Source organism: Symphalangus syndactylus, chromosome 12, assembly GCF_028878055.3.
Source record: "Symphalangus syndactylus isolate Jambi chromosome 12, NHGRI_mSymSyn1-v2.1_pri, whole genome shotgun sequence".
NCBI lineage: Eukaryota > Metazoa > Chordata > Mammalia > Primates > Hylobatidae > Symphalangus > Symphalangus syndactylus.
Genome location: NC_072441.2, coordinates 39,319,846 through 39,336,209, shown reverse-complemented (window position 1 = coordinate 39,336,209; position 16,364 = coordinate 39,319,846). Strand labels below are relative to the sequence as shown.

The 16,364-nt window shown below is 43.6% G+C and overlaps 1 protein-coding gene across 4 annotated transcripts in view; it reads left to right on the top strand.

The window, feature by feature from the left end:
- Positions 1-16,364, top strand: part of DDAH1 (dimethylarginine dimethylaminohydrolase 1) — a 270,534-nt gene that overhangs the window by 101,268 nt on the left and 152,902 nt on the right. The window contains exon 1 of one of the 4 annotated variants that reach the window (XM_063624253.1): positions 14,125-14,534. The exons of 1 other annotated variant lie outside the window; for it this stretch is intronic. In XM_063624253.1, the coding sequence (XP_063480323.1) occupies positions 14,232-14,534 (303 nt within the window). In that variant the 5' untranslated portion in view covers positions 14,125-14,231. Of the gene's footprint in view, positions 1-14,124; positions 14,535-14,706; positions 14,788-16,364 lie in introns of those variants that run through there. 2 more of the 4 variants (XM_063624252.1, XM_063624254.1) reach the window with 2 other exon arrangements.

Here is a 16,364-nt window from a genome sequence, read left to right as displayed (position 1 = left end):
TCCCACCTTGTGTTTTTGCTTATATGCTCAGCTCAGTTTGGTAATTTCTCTCCACTCCTAATTAATACCTACTCATCTTTCAATTCTCAGCTCAGAAGTCACCTCTCCAGAGAAGTCTTCCTTTATTCCCCCCGATGGGATTTACGTTATTATACATGCTCATGGTACCCAGTCCTTTTCCTTTATAGCACTTAGTTTGTGAGTATTTAGTGATGGTTTGATTCATAGCTGTCTCTCTGCTAGACAGTATTAGCACCTACTACTAGTCAGTGACTAGTGCTAGTTGTGTAAATAAATCTGTATTATGGACCCTGTTTTTAATTCAGAAAAAAGTTAGCAAAACTTCAGAAAATGAAAGAAATTTTTCTGAAAATATTATTGAAATACTATCCTGGAAGAATAACAGAACTTGATACTAAGAGTGTGACTGGTCAATGATACACGCTCCTTCCATCAAGAGAAGGTGTCTGTTCCCCTCCCTTTGATGGGCAGGCCTGTGACTGCTTTGACCAGTACAGAATAGCAGAAATCATGCCATGCTAGCTATGTGCATAGCCCCTAAAGAGCATGCAGCTTCCACTTCCCACCTGTAGGAAGCCAACCACCAAGAAATGAGACTATTCTGGGACCACCATTCTGTGAGAATCCTGAGCCACATGAAGAAGCTCTGGAAGAAGTGACCTATGGGGGTCAGGCTGAACAACACTGAGGCACCAATAAACATACGTGTGCATGTGTCTTTATAGCAGCATGATTTATAGTCCTTTGGGTCTATACCCAGTAATGGGATGGCTGGGTCAAATGGTATTTCTAGTTCTAGATCCCTGAGGAATCGCCACACTGACTTCCACAATGGTTGAACTAGTTTACAGTCCCACCAACAGTGTAAAAGTGTTCCTATTTCTCCACATCCTCTCCAGCACCTGTTGTTTCCTGACTTTTTAATGATGGCCATTCTAACTGGTGTGAGATGGTATCTCATTGTGGTTTTGATTTGCATTTCTCTGATGGCCAGTGATGATGAGCATTTTTGCATGTGTTTTTTGGCTGCATAAATGTCTTCTTTTGAGAAGTGTCTGTTCATGTCCTTCACCCACTTTTTGATGGGGTTGTTTGTTTTTTTCTTGTAAATTTGTTTGAGTTCATTGTAGATTCTGGATATTAGCCCTTTGTCAGATGAGTAGGTTGCAAAAATGTTCTCCCATTCTATAGGTTGCCTGTTCACTCTGATGGTAGTTTCTTTTGCTGTGCAGAAGCTCTTGAGTTTAATTAGATCCCATTTGTCAATTTTGACTTTTGTTGCCATTGCTTTTGGTGTTTTAGACATGAAGTACTTGCCCACGCCTATGTCCTGAATAGTATTGCCCAGGTTTTCTTGTAGGATTTTAATGGTTTTAGGTCTAACATTTAAGTCTTTAATCCATCTTGAATTACTTTTTGTATAAGGTGTAAGGAAGGGATCCAGTTTCGGCTTTCTACATATGGCTAGCCAGTTTTCCCAGCACCATTTATTAAATAGGGAATCCTTTCCCCATTTCTTGTTTTTGTCAGGTTTGTCAAAGATCAGATACTTGTAGATATGTGGCATTATTTCTGAGGGCTCTGTTCTGTTCCATTGATCTATGTCTCTGTTGTGGTACCAGTACCATGCTGTTTTGGTTACTGTAGCCTTGTAGTATAGTTTGAAGTCAGGTAGCGTGATGCCTCCAGCTTTGTTCTTTTGGCTTAGGATTGACTTGGCGATGCGGGCTCTTTTTTGGTTCCCTATGAACGTTAAAGTAGTTTTTTCCAATTCTGTGAAGAAAGTCATTGGTAGCTTGATGGGGATGGCATTGAATCTATAAATTACCTTGGGCGGTATGGCCATTTTCACGATATTGATTCTTCCTACCCATGAGCATGGAATGTTCTTCCATTTGTTTGTGTCTTCTTTTATTTCATTGAGCAGTGGTTTGTAGTTCTCCTTGAAGAGGTCCTTCACATCCCTTGTAAGTTGGATTCCTAGGTATTTTATTCTCTTTGAAGCAATTGTGAATGGGAGTTCACTCATGATTTGGCTCTCTGTCTGTGATTGGTGTACAAGAATGCTTGTGATTTTTGTACATTGATTTTGTATCCTGAGACTTTGCTGAAGTTGCTAATCAGCTTAAGGAGATTTTGGGCTGAGACGATGGGGTTTTCTAGATATACAATCATGTAATCTGCAAACAGGGACAATTTGACTTCCTCTTTTCCTAATTGAATACCCTTTATTGCCTTCTCCTGCCTGATTGCCCTGGCCAGAACTTCCAGCACTATGTTGAATAGGAGTGGTGTGAGAGGGCATCCCTGTCTTGTGCCAGTTTTCAAAGCACTATTCACAATAGAAAAGAGTTGGAACCAACCCAAATGTCCATCAATGATAGACTGGATTAAGAAAATGTGGCACATATACACCATGGAATACCATGCAGCCATAAAAAATGATGAGTTCATGTCCTTTGTAGGGACATGAATGAAACTGGAAAACATCATTCTCAGTAAACTATTGCAAGGACAAAAAACCAAACGCCGCATGTTCTCACTCATAGGTGGGAATTTAACAATGAGAACTCCTGGACACAGGAAGGGGAACATCACACTCCGGGGACTGTTGTGGGGTGGGGGGAAGGGGGAGGGACAGCATTAGGAGATATACCTAATGCTAAATGACAAGTTAATGGGTGCAGCAAAACAACATGGCACACGGATACATATGTAACAAACCTGCACATTGTGCACATGTACCCTAAAACTTAAAGTATAATAATAAAAACAAAACAAAACAAAACAAAACAAAAAAAACACTGAGGCACCAGAGATATGAGTGAGAAAGTCAGCTGGAAAGTGGTTCCCAGCTTCAGCTGCCCCAGTGGACTCCATGTGGATCAGAGACACAAGCCTTTCCCCAATTCCTAATCCACAAATCATGGTCCAAACAAAGTGACTATTTTAAGCCACTAGGTTTCAGGGTAGTTTTTTGTGCATCAACAATAACTGAAACAAAGAGTAAGAAAAGTAAATGCATGAGAAGAAGGAGCTGAGGAAAGATAATTCAGAGGAGAAAGCAGGTGAAGGGCAAAATAAAGAAGCATGTAACAACTATCTTGAGGCTGGACATGGTGGCTCACGCCTGTAATCTCAGCACTTTGGGAGGTTGAGGCAGACAGATCACTTGAGTTCACGAGTTTGAGACCAGCCTGGGCAATATGGCGAAAACTTGTCTCTATAAAAACACAAAAACAAAACCAAAAATTACCCGAGTGTGGTGGTGTGCACTTCTAGTCCCAGCTACTCAGGAGACTAAGGTGGGAGAATCGCTTGAGCCCGGGAGGTGGAGGTTGCAGTGAGCCGAGATTGTGCCATTGCACTCCAGCCTGGGTTACAGAGTGAGACCGTGTCTCAAAAAAACCAAAACCAAAAACACACAAACAAAACCAAACCACCTCAGAGGTAAGAGTTCAGGTAATAGGGACAGTGAGGCTTTCTCCATAAAACCACTAGTAGTTTGGAACCTCTACCCCCACCCCGCCCCAACCACTTTTGCATGATGCAGGTCCCGATATATGGAACCCCTCTATAATTTTATAATGGTGCTGGCAAGAAAAAGAAAGTGTGGGGAAATAATCTGACAGTGTTTACATGATCTATGTTTCTAAGAGTTACACCTATACATTGTCAAACATATGGAATTAAGTAACCTGAATTATTTAAAATGTAGGAAATTCTTACCAAAATTTAATATAAGAAAGTTCCCATTCAGCAGGGGAAGTTGGGCAACAGTTTTATTGTAATGGGATTTGACCCTAGAATGGGTAAGTGAAGCTTTCCCCAACCAATAATGGAATAGGAAAGAGGAAAGGGAGTGAGCTTTGTTGAAAGTCAACTATTGCTAGGCTTTGTATATTTTCCTCTTTTTCCCTCCCCCTCCCCCTTCTCCTCCATCATCACAGAAGTGGCTAACATTTGTTGAGCACTTGCTATATCTACATGCTGCAAAGCTTTACATGGATCATCTCATTAATCTTCATTATGTCATAATATATGTGTAATCTTTGTTTTACAAATAAAAAAACTGAAGCTCTGTATGTGAAGTTAATAGACCAGGATTGTACAGATAGTAAGTAGTGGAGCCAGCATTTGAGCAAAGGGCTCCTTTGAACAAATGGCTCCCCCAGCAGAAGGGAGAGGAAGAACATATTTCATATGTTGTCTAAGTTAATTTAATTTAGTCCTCATAATAACTATGTAAGATTGATATTACTATCCTCATTTTACAAATGAGGGTCTTAGGCTCAGAAAGGTCAAGCAAGTTGTACAAGGTCACACAGCTGTGACAAAGCCAGGGTTCAAACCCTGGCCATGAACTCTCCACTCTCCCATAGCAATTTATAAGCATTGGGAGCAACAGAATCATAGATTCTTAAAGCTGGAAGGGGCCTAGTATAATTTTCTTATTTTATAGGAACTGAAACCCATTCTTATGAAAGTGGGCTGATGAGAGTGGGGGAAAGGAATGCCATCTATTGCTTTAATTCAGCCATTCTCTACACACCTGAATTGAGGATCCAGTAATAACAAGATGTGCCTGTCTGCCAAGAGCTCCTTGGATTAGCAAGTAAAACAGTGCTTTGTCATAGGAGTCAAAACAGGGATACAGATGCATCTCATCCAACCTAGGGACCCAGGGAAGTCTTCTTGAATGGAGTGATGCCTTCAATGAGTCTAAAGAGGATTAGGAATTACCCAAGCAGGGATGGGGCCACACACATTCCAGGAAATAGGAAACCACGCACAGAAGCCCAAGTAAGAGAGAATAGGGATGAGATCAGAATGAGGATGGCAAGTAGGCAGAGGCCACATCATGGGGGTGGGGTGTTGGGTGGGCCATGGTAAAACATGTGGACTTCATTCTGAGGATACTGGGAAGCTACTGGAGGATTTAGACAAGAGAGTGGCAGTTAGGTTTGCAGTTCAGAAAGACTGCCTTGGATAAGATGGCTGTTGCAGCAATCCAGGAAACCAATAATTATTTTCTGGACTAAGTGGTAGCAGAGTGGATGAAGAGACATGGGTGGATTTGAATCATTTTAATGGGATTGATTGGTCAAAACATGGTGATTGATTAAATGTGGAGGTAAAGGAGAACGTGAGGCAAAGGATAACACTCAGATTACTGGCTTAAGCAACTACCAGTATGAATGGAATAGGGATTGGAAGGAGCAATCTGGGGCAGGATATGATGAGCTGTGCTTTGGGATGTCAACTTTGGAGTGCCTGTGGAGCAGCCAAATAGGGATGTCTTTTAGGCAGTTCTGAAGCTAGGCAGGAAACGACCAGAAATGAAAGTTTGACCATGTTGGCCCTGGGGTGTATTTGAAGTCATGGGCCTAGATTCACTCATCCAAAGCAGGAAGCATGTAAAGTTGGGAGAAAAGAGATGGAGGCTAGAGAACACTGGGAAATACCAACATTTAAAGGAAGGAATGAGGAAAAGCAATGGAGTAGAAGCAGAGGGAGAGAGACAGACTGACAAAAGAAAAGAAGTCATGAGAGAGAAGCATCACTGAAGCAAAGGATTCTTTGGACACGTGTATACCAATGCTGTTAAAACCATTGTGCGTTAATAGCACAAAAGCAAATACAGTGATTCCCTGGCATTGCGAAACTGGCATTTCTCTGTGCTTCATAAGAAAATGAAGCAACTTCATTTCACAAGGAAATGAAGGGGGTTATCAGAGCCCTGTGCACGTGCGTGTGTGTGTGTGTACACATACATATACATATATAACAATTTTAACTGTAGAGAAATGTTTTTCTTTTCTTCTACATTTAGATTTCCTAGAATTTGAAAGGTCTTTCCCCTCAAACTATTTCTTCCCCATAAATATATATTGAATATCAAATGGTCATAAACATACTTCTGGAAAAATAATGTTGCAAAAAGCTCTGAAAAACTGAAAAAATAGCTAATATAAAAGTTTGGGGAACTACCATTTGACCAAGCAATCCCCTTCTACCCAAAGGAAAAGAAATCATTCTACCAAAGAGACACTGCCACTCATATATTTATCACAGCGCTACTCACAAGAGCAAAGTAATGAAATCAACCTAGGTGCCCATCAGTGGTGTATTGGATAAAGAAAATGTGGTACATATACACTATGGAATATTACACAGCCATAAAAATAATGAAATCATTTCCTTTGCAACAACATGGATGCAGCTGGAGGTCATTATCCTAAGTGAATTAAAGCAGAAACAGAAAATCAGATGCTGCAATACTGTTCTCACTTAAAAGTGGGAGCTAAACAATGAATACATGTGGACATAAAGATGAAAACAACAGAAACTGCGGACTCCAAAAAGAGGCAGGAGGGGAGGTGGGAAGGGCTGAAAAACTTGCTATTGGGTACCGTGTTCACTATTTGGATGATGGGTTCAATAGAAGCCCAAACCTCAGAATTATGCAACATATCCATGTCACAAACCTGCACATGTACCCGCTGAATCTAAAAAAAAAGTTTGGAGCAACACTCACCTCTGCTTATTACCATAATACATCACAAACTTGTTAAAACTCAACATATTTATATAGTACTTTGAACTTTACAGGATATTTTGGTTATCTCATTAGCCCCTAATGTGGTTGTAATGAGGCAGATGACTCTGGCATCCGTGGATTATTACACTGTGCTAGGAGAAAGTAATCAGCAGCATAAGAGTGGTGTGGGGACCAAGGGCCCTTTGAAGTTTCACTGAAAAATCAACTCTCAAAAGGAAGATTAATAAGAGAAAAGGCATATAAATTTATTTAGCATGTACACATGGGAGCCTTCAGAATGAAGACCCAAAGACACAGGAGAAATTGACCTATTTTATGCTTAGGTTTAACAAAGTATGGACAGCCGTGTAGAAATATGATTGGACCAAAAGGGTATGATCTAATGCTAATAAACTGAGCGAGGAAGCCCAGCCAGGTCTGTCTGCCTAGATTCTCCTTCGCCTCTCTGAGCAGCATTCCTTCCTTCTGGGGATGGGACAGGACCTTCTCTGGAATGGGGGTCTTATGATCTACAAACAAGGTATGTCAGATAATTTATTTATGGCCTGTTTTCACAGAAATAGGGCAGAAGGAAAGTTGGAGTAATATTTTTAGGTTTTATGTCTGGCTTTTGGTTTCTATGACCCGCCTTGGGGAAGAGGGATTCTAGTTTCTGAGGCTAGCCTCAGTGGGGCATGGGACTGAGAGACAGGAGGGCAGGAGAAGGTCAGAGAACAAACCTACACCTCTGAGGCTGCTTCTGAGGCCTTCATTTTGGGGCACTGTTTTCTGAGCCCCAACAGAGGAACACAGAAAGAGCTACAGAAATTCAGAAAAGGGATGTGTTGCTTGCACAGGAGGAGGTGGGGACCAGAGAAGGTTGAGCTTTGAAGTGCAGAAAGCACTGAGTGCTTGCAGTGTCCCTATCACTGTCGTGGGCACTTTATGTTATCTCATTTGAAGGACTTGGGTATTTTAAGTGGTGAAAATAGACATTTTATACAGAGGCAGATGGATACTCCGTAATGAATACAATGCCTGGCACAAGAGCACAATAACTGTTAATATTAGTGGCTATCACAATTGAGTACTTACTGTGTCCTAGAAGCAATGCTCAGATCCTTTGTATATGCTGTCACATTTCAGCCTCAAAACTCTGAAAACAAGATATTATAACTCCCACTTTAACATCAATTCAAGACAATGTGTGTGCACGCATACACACACACACACACACACACACACACACACATATATATATAAAACAATGAGTTGTAAGTGAGGGCCCTGGTAAAAAACAAATGACATACTTAAAGAATTCTGAAAAGCATGTTTAATAAAAGGAATGTTTTTAGAGGTGTGGGCAGGTAAAGAGAACCAACAAGGAACCCAGGGACTAGCAAAAACGAGAAGCTAACACTACCCCTAGATGGAATAATGGAAGGCAACAGCATTATCAGAACCCAGCCGAGAGCTGGAACCATGGAAGAGGGGCCGCCAGCAGAAGCTAAGATTGTAGAAGGATGGAGCCATTGCTACCACCATGAAAAAGCAGGAAGGGAGCCAGAGAAATAAATACCCCAATCTCTCTCCCCTCTTGTCCTCCAATCTCCTGTAAGTATATCCCATTCACCAAAACCAACAAAAATGGGATCGCAGGTGATGAAGTCCATGAAGATCAGACCTCCACAGCTTCAAGCAAGACAGAAAATGGTGAAACACAGGTCTTGGGTACACTAAGGTGGTACAGCCAGAATGTCGGAGGGCCAGGAATCAAATTCAGGCTTGACTGAATCTAAAACCCATGCCTTATCCACTGCTTTTATGTATTCCTCTACCACACATACTGTAGATGCTTAGTAAATGTTTCTTTAATGACGAAACCCCAGATGAAAGTTGGAGAAAATGAGATTAGGAGGCTATGTGTCTTGACTTTAGGAACCAGTGTCCTGGTTACCGTGGAACCATCTCTGGGTCTGTAACTCACTGCCTGCCCATTCAACCAAACACCATTCACTCCTTGGATATAACAGGCAATCTGCAGCAATGGGTTTATTTCACGGTAAACATTTATGTAATAATTATGTTAAAACACTCAGGACTTAGTGTCAAACTGCAGATTTATGGTACTTACTTTATCCAATATTTCTAGCACTTAGGTTGGACAAGGACATCCTTGAGCCCTCCTTCTCTTTGAGAATTCCCACCCTGATATGGTTTGGTTGTGTCCCCACCCAAATCTCATCTTGAATTGTAGCTCCCTTAATTCCCACATGTTGTGGGAGGGACCCAGTGGGAGATAACTGAATCATGTGGGGCAGTTTCCCTCATATTGTTCTCGTGGTACTGAATAAGTCTTACAAGTTCTGAGGGTTTCATAAGGGGAAACCCCTTTCACTTGATTCTTATTTTCTCTCTTGCCTTGTGGCCATGTAAGACATGCCTTTTGCCTTCCACCATGATTGTAAGGCCTCCCCAGTCACATGGAACTGTGAGTCCATAAAATCTTTTTCTTTATAAATTACCCAGTCTCCGGTATGTCTTTATCAGCAGTGTGAAAACAGACTAATACACACCCCCATCTCAAAACACCTGTCTCCTATGAAAGTAAATCTTGTATCTGCTAAAATGGAGTAAGAAAAGAGTAAGCCAGGAATGCTTGTTTTAATCTTCAGATACTTGCTATCTAAAATTGACTTCAAATAACGCAAGATATCAGCAATATTATCAATAGAAAAGAAAACTTGCCCCTGTGTTAATCAACATCCAACCAGAACAGAAGTAGCTTTAGGTATGTCAAACAGAGGGAATTTAAAGGAAATTGCTTATAAAGGTCTTGAAATGTCCAGAAGAGGAAAAGGAACAATTTGACCATAAGCCATAATTATCATTCATAATTACATCCCCAGTTCCTAGCACAATACCTGGCATATAGCAAGGGCTCAATAAATATTTATTGCATCTATGATTACACTTGTGGGTGAGATTTGGTCTGTCAACCTAGGAAGGCCACTAGTTCTTCTGGAAAGCATACCTTCAAACAGCTATATGACTCTGGTAATTCAGTGAGCGTGTACGTGTGGTTTGGCCTTCGGCAGGAAATCATGTGCAAAGCCTTCTGTTCAAAACCTCTCAATGGATAATATTTACTGAGCATCTATTAGGCTCTAGTTACTATTCTATGCACTTTTTAAGCACTTTGCAATATTAACATTTATAGTAACTCTATGATAATGTGTTCATTACTCCTCATTTATAGATGATGATGAAACTGAGGCAAAGAGTTTTTAAGTAACATGTCTAAAATCATAAAACAAGGAAATAGTGGAACTAAGCTTTCATTACACAGTCTGGCTCTAGAAGCTATGCTCTTAATTTCCACACTATATGCCTCTCCACAGCTGATGTGATGAAGGCTTAGCCCACTTTTCCACCTTTGTTTTCCATTTTCCCCACTGTTCTCCAGAGGCAGACACCAGCTAGCTGTTTCACCAGCCTCGTATTTTATTTTCTTTCTGGGCCCACAGCAGACTGTATTTTCCAGCCCTTGCTCATGGTTATTGTAGCTGGGTAGCAGAATTTTAGCCAGAAGAATAGGAGCAGAGGTGATATGCATCCCTTCTAGGCCTGACCCATTAAGCCTTCACATGTGGTGGCTGTATGTTCTTTCTTGTTCTTTCAGTTTGAGGAAGGTGAGTAACATGGTTTGACTGTGTCCCCACCCAAATCTCATCTTGAACTGTAGCTCCCATAATTCCCATGTATTGTAGGAGGGACCAGGTGGGAGGTAATTGAATCATGGTAATGAGTCTTTCCTGTACTGTTCTCGTGGTAGTGAATAAGTCTCATGAGATCTGATGGTTTAATAAAGGAGAGTTACCGGACGGGCACAGTGGCTCATGCCTGTAATCCCAGCACTTTGGGAGGCCGAGGCGGGTGGATCACAAGGTCAGGAGATCGAGACCTTTCTGGCTAGCACAGTGAAACCCTGTCTCTACTAAAAATACAAAAATTAGTCGGGTGTGGTGGCGGGCGCCTGTAGTCCCAGCTACTCGGGAGGCTGAGGCAGGAGAATGGCATGAACCCAGAAAGCAGAGCTTGCAGTGAGCCGAGATCGCGCCACTGCACTCCATCCTGGGCGACAGAGCAAGACTCCGTCTCAAAATAAAAAAAAAAAAAAGGAGAGTTTCCCTACACAAGCTGTCTTGCCTGCTGCCATGTAAGACATCCCTTTGCTCTTCCTTCGTCTTCTGCCATAATTATGAGGCCTCCCCAGCTATGTGGAATTGTAAGTCCATTAAACCTCTTTCCTTTATAAATTACCCAGGCTTGGGTGTGTCTTTATTAACAGCATGAGAACTGACTAATACAGTACAGTGAGCATGGAAAACTTGGATGCCACATGTAGAAGAGTTGGAGCCACAAATAGAAGAAGGCTGGATCCCTGAATATTGCTTGGGAAAAAGAGTTGAGAACCAATCAGGAACATCTGTGCTAGACTTTAAGTGAACAAGAGATAAGCTTCTATCAACTTTGTGCCATTATATGTGTTGGAGTTGTTTTGTTACAGCAGCTATAGATATGTAAATAGATCTACCTACTGTCCTTTGAAAATGCCTTTCCCTTAGAATTCTTGTTCTCTCCTTCAGTTACTCACATCCAAAAATTATTCAAGGCCTAAACCAAGTCCAATCACCTTCAAGCGGCTTTCTTCCACTCCCACCCACCATAGAGATCTCTCTTTCCCTCACCTTCCTGTAGCACTTTGTTATCTATATCTCTCATGTGCACTTACCCCAGCTCCAATTCTGGATGTCTTGTTTTCCTAGTGAGACTGTGAGCTCTTCAAGGGAAGGATCATGTCTTTGTGCTTCCTTCTTTTGTGACTCTGAAGTGCATAACATGGTGATGTGTCTTGGGAATTTTCAATAAATATTCATGGGAAAAATGAACATATCAATGTATTAAGCTCAATAAAGTCCATTTTCCTAAAAACAGTCCTTCATTGCCGAAGTGTGAAAGCATGTAAACTATAATCTACTGGATTTGGTATTTTTATTATTCTTTTTTACTAATATATACATTCTAACACTTTTTGACCACTGCTTAGAGAAGATAGAAGGCATGCTTGTCAAATTTCAGATGGCACAAATTAGAGGTAATAAGTAATGCATGAGATAACAGAATCAAAACTAGACAAGTTAGAAATAAGTAAATAACATTTAACAGGGATAACTACAAAATTAGATTTTAAAAGAACAGCTACTACCCAATTTCAGTATGCAAAGACATGGCTAACATCAGGTTTTAATTGGCTGCTAGATTGACATGAGCCCAGAGTGGTACACAGAGCCCTGTTCATAGTTAGACTCAGGGCACTGAGTGGTAGGTGAAATATTCAGGCTCTAACAAGGCACAGGCATGAATGAAGACTGCTAGATGGTGGCCAGCTGGAGACAGATGGAGCCTCAATGTCTGGTAAAGTCTGCAGTAAAGAGCAGAATGAAGTCCTATACTTTAGTTAACCCGGGAGCTAAATAAATAAACAATATATAATAAGAATAAATAGGCTGGGTGCAGTGGCTCACGCCTGTAATCCCAGCACTTTGGGAGGCCGAGGCGGGCGGATCACCTGAGTTGAGGAGTTTGAGACTAGCCTGACCAACATGGAGAAACTCCGTCTCTACTAAAAATACAAAATTAGCCAGGCGTGGTGGCACATGCCTGTAATCCCAGCTACTCAGGAGGCCGAGGCAGGAGAATCACTTGAACCCAGGTTGCAGAGGTTGTGGTGAGCTGAGATCGTGCCATTGCACTCCAGCCTGGGAAACAAGAGCGAAACTTCATCTCAAAAAAAAAAAAAAAAAAAAAAAAAAAGAATAAATAATGAACCAATTTAAAAATAAATAAATTTTATATTTAACCAGGGCAAGCTTAAGGTGAACAACTTTCACCTGTAACTTTGATGGGAATCCGCCATCTGAGGACACCATTAAGTGATTTCTGACGCTAAACTGGGGCTAATGAGGCTGCCTGGATCCCCTAAGAATTTTGCTTTAGAAGTACTACCTAGTAGGTCTTAAAGGTTTGTTATTTTACTTTTGGTCCCACTTCCCAATGTCAGTGTCAGAGCTGTCCTTAAGACTCCTCAAATTTGGGCAGGGTGTGGTAGCTCACGCCTGTAATCCCAGCACTTTGGGAGGTGGAGGCAGGTGGATCACCTGAGGTCAGGAGTTCGAGACCAGCCTAGCCAAAATGGTGAAACCCTGTCTCTGCTAAAAATACAAATTAGCCGCAAGTGGTGGCGTGCACCTGTAGTCCCAGCTACTCAGGAGGCTGAGGCAGGAGAATTGCTTGAACTGGGGAGGCAGCAGTTGAAGTGAGCAGAGATTGCGCCACTGCACTGCAGCCTGGGCAACAAGAGTGAAACTCCGTCAAAACAAAACAAAACAAAACAAAACAACAACAAAAAAACTCCTCAAATGTGAAGCTGAGAATTTTGAAGCTCATTTATAAATTCACACCACCCTTGTGGGAGGGGAGAGAAGGCAGATCACATCTCTGAGCTCAATTGGGGCAACCATTCTAGGATGCTCAGAGACACCTGCTCCTAGAAATCCAGAGTTTCTTAAAAGCTGGGATCAGAGTTCTGGCAAGAAGGCTGTAGCCTGGGCTTTGGCCCTAGACCACCAAAAAAGTGAATACAGGCTTAGGCAGTGTTCATAGAGGTCCAGCATCTGGAACAAGGGTGCTGCTGTAGTCTGTGCTGGTCAGACCACACAGGAAGAATTGTTTATTTTCCGGATACTATGATTTTAAAAGGATACAAGCAAATTGGTGTATATCAAAAGGACGCTGACCAGAATGTTGAAGGGACTTGGAAACCAAATCACTAGTTACTTTTCAGTGGTTTGGGCTCCAGGACTGGAGGGGGTTCCCGGTGGGTAGAGGGTGGTGTTAGGCAGCATAGATAATTAGAACTTTTCTCAGATATGCAAATGCTGTTTTGTGAAAACACACACACACGCAAACACACACAAAACAAACAAAAAAAACTTGTACTTTAGGTAAGGCCAGAAAACAGAACTGGGACCCGTGGGATTTAAGCTCAACATGAAGAATCTGTAAGCCATTATAGCTCTTCAAAAGTGGGCTAGACTTTGTAAGAAAGCAAGGTTTAAATTGTTCAGGTAAAGACCAAGAAGCCCTCCAGCTGCTCTGTCCAGAGCGAGGCCGGCTCTCCCAAGTCCGCGCTGGGGTCGATGGGAGGTGTGCACCTGCGACAGAACACAGGTACCGCCAGGTCCGGGTAGGGGTGGCTTTTCGCCGAGGTCCCCCGCCTGCGCATACTTCTTGCCCTCGCTGCTTCCCCGGCCGCCTCTCCCGGCCCCACTCCTCGCCCGGCGCTCGCCGCTACAACTCCCGCCTGGGCTGGCGCGACACCCGCGAGCGCAGGAGTGGGCGCGCGGGCTGCGCGCGGGCCGGCGCCCGGAGCTCTGGGCATGCTCAGTCGCGCGGGTAGGGCTCCGGGCGCGAGCTGGGCTCCTTCTGCACCACATTCAGCGGCTGCCAAGGGGAGCCGCCGGGCGCTCGCAGGCTCAGCGCGCGCTGCCCGCGGCAGGACCCGGCCGCCTCCGCCGCCGCTGCCGCCCCTAAGCCTCCCGAAGCCATGGCCGGGCTCGGCCACCCTGCCGCCTTCGGCCGGGCCACCCACGCCGTGGTGCGGGCGCTGCCCGAGTCGCTCGGCCAGCACGCGCTGAGAAGCGCCAAGGGCGAGGAGGTGGACGTCGCCCGCGCGGAACGGCAGCACCAGCTCTACGTGGGCGTGCTGGGCAGCAAGCTGGGGCTGCAGGTGGTGGAGCTGCCGGCCGACGAGAGCCTTCCGGACTGCGTCTTCGTGGAGGACGTGGCCGTGGTGTGCGAGGAGACGGCCCTCATCACCCGACCCGGGGCGCCGAGCCGGAGGAAGGAGGTAACTGCCCGACCGGCGACTCGAGGGGCGCGGCCGGGGCGCGCGCCAGGCCCTCCCCCCCCCGCGCCAGCAGCCGTGTTGCCTGGGGAGTCGCGCCATTGGCCCCCGGGCTAGTTCACAACTTCCCGTCGGGGGACGAGTGTGTGTGTGTGTGTGTATCAGAGAGTCAGAGAGAAGTTCATTGTTCACACCTCCCGGCTGCCGGCAGCCTTCTGGAGGATCCGATTCAATGTGGTTGTACGGTCTCGGGCAGGTGGGTGGGCGGGGGAGTCCGTCTCACGGGCATTTTTATTTGTGAAAATTAAACGGCAGCGACGACAATGCAACTCTGAGTGTTTCCCAGGGAGCGGGGGCCGCGAGGGGTGCCGCTCCGGGAGGGCGGGTGGAGGCCGGGCGTCCCTCCAGGGGGCAGCGCCAGTCGTGACACCGAAGCCCCCAAGTCCTGCCTGGGCTCGGAGCAGGACAAGCTGGATGAATTAACGGGGTGTCGGTGCCCACAGACCTGGGGCTTCTCAAGTTAGTTTTCAGTGGTGGCGAGTGAGTCCCAAAGAACGGGACTAGTAAGTGAATGAATGGAAGGAAAGCCTTGTGTTGGTGAGCTGTGCTAAATGTGTGCATGAATGGGCTAGGTTTGAAAAGCTGTACTCTGTGCAGTGTTGGGTGTGTGTGCTAGCGAGCGTGTTTAATTAGAGATAGTTGTTTCACAAATTCCATAATTTTTATTCTCTATATTTTTAAACTCACAGCAATTAAGAGAGCTTTTCTTTTCTCGAGGGTTGTAACTACTTTGAAATACTGCAGCTTGTGAAATGGCTGATTGCTTTAAGTGCAATGTAGGTTAGTGGGGAGAGACAAACAGAGTGAGATTGGATTTTAAAATGCCATCTGGCCTGGGATTCTTCTCATTGCCAGTTAAGAGCCCAGGCTCAAGACTCCGTTGCTATTGGCATCCAGTGGCATTGCAAGAAGCTAGTGGTTTCTTTCATTTCTGGAGATTTAAGATTTTTTTTTTCTATTTTGTCTGTATTCACTTCACATTGGAAATGCCTCATAGAGCTTATGATAAAATATGTTTATTCCTCACCTGCTCCACTACTTGGTTGATGGAATCCTATATGGTCTGAGAAAATAAGCATATTCTACTAATTTCTCACTGAGATAATCAGCTTTTATTCCACCCTCCATTAACAGAAAACCGAAAGAGTAACAGATCTCTGTTAGCCCTTTGATGTCTGTGCCACACCTCTCCATCTTTGAGTCTGTGAGATGTCCCACTCTTAAACTGATAAGGAATGTAATCCCATTTGAATACTTTCTAATGTGTTCTAGGCCAAATGGCAGAGCTATGGTTTGATCTTAAAAGAGCAAAATCGATTTCAAAACCCTTTCAAAATGGCACTCTTTTGATGAGAGTAGTCCAATTTCTTCTCAAGAGACTGTCACCATATTTATTCACCCATTTCATTATATTCCTATAATAAAAGCTTCCAAACTTTGGCCTCCCTGATACCTAAGTGAGCAGTGATCATTTTTCCCTGCCCAGATTTTGAAGCATACATTTTAAATTGGTTTAATTCTGATATCAGCCTGGTGGCCCACTGCCAGAAGTCACATGGTGTAGTGGATAAAAACATTAGACTGAATCTCAGCTCTACCAATTTCTAATTCTGTGACCTTTAGGGATTGTCTCTTGCCTCAGTTTTCTCATCTATACGGTGGACATAATAATACCTGTTTCACAAAGTTGTTGTAATAAATGTATTAATCTACCTGAAGTTCATAGGACAGGACATTTGATGAATGTTGACTATTACTATTCACTTAACAATA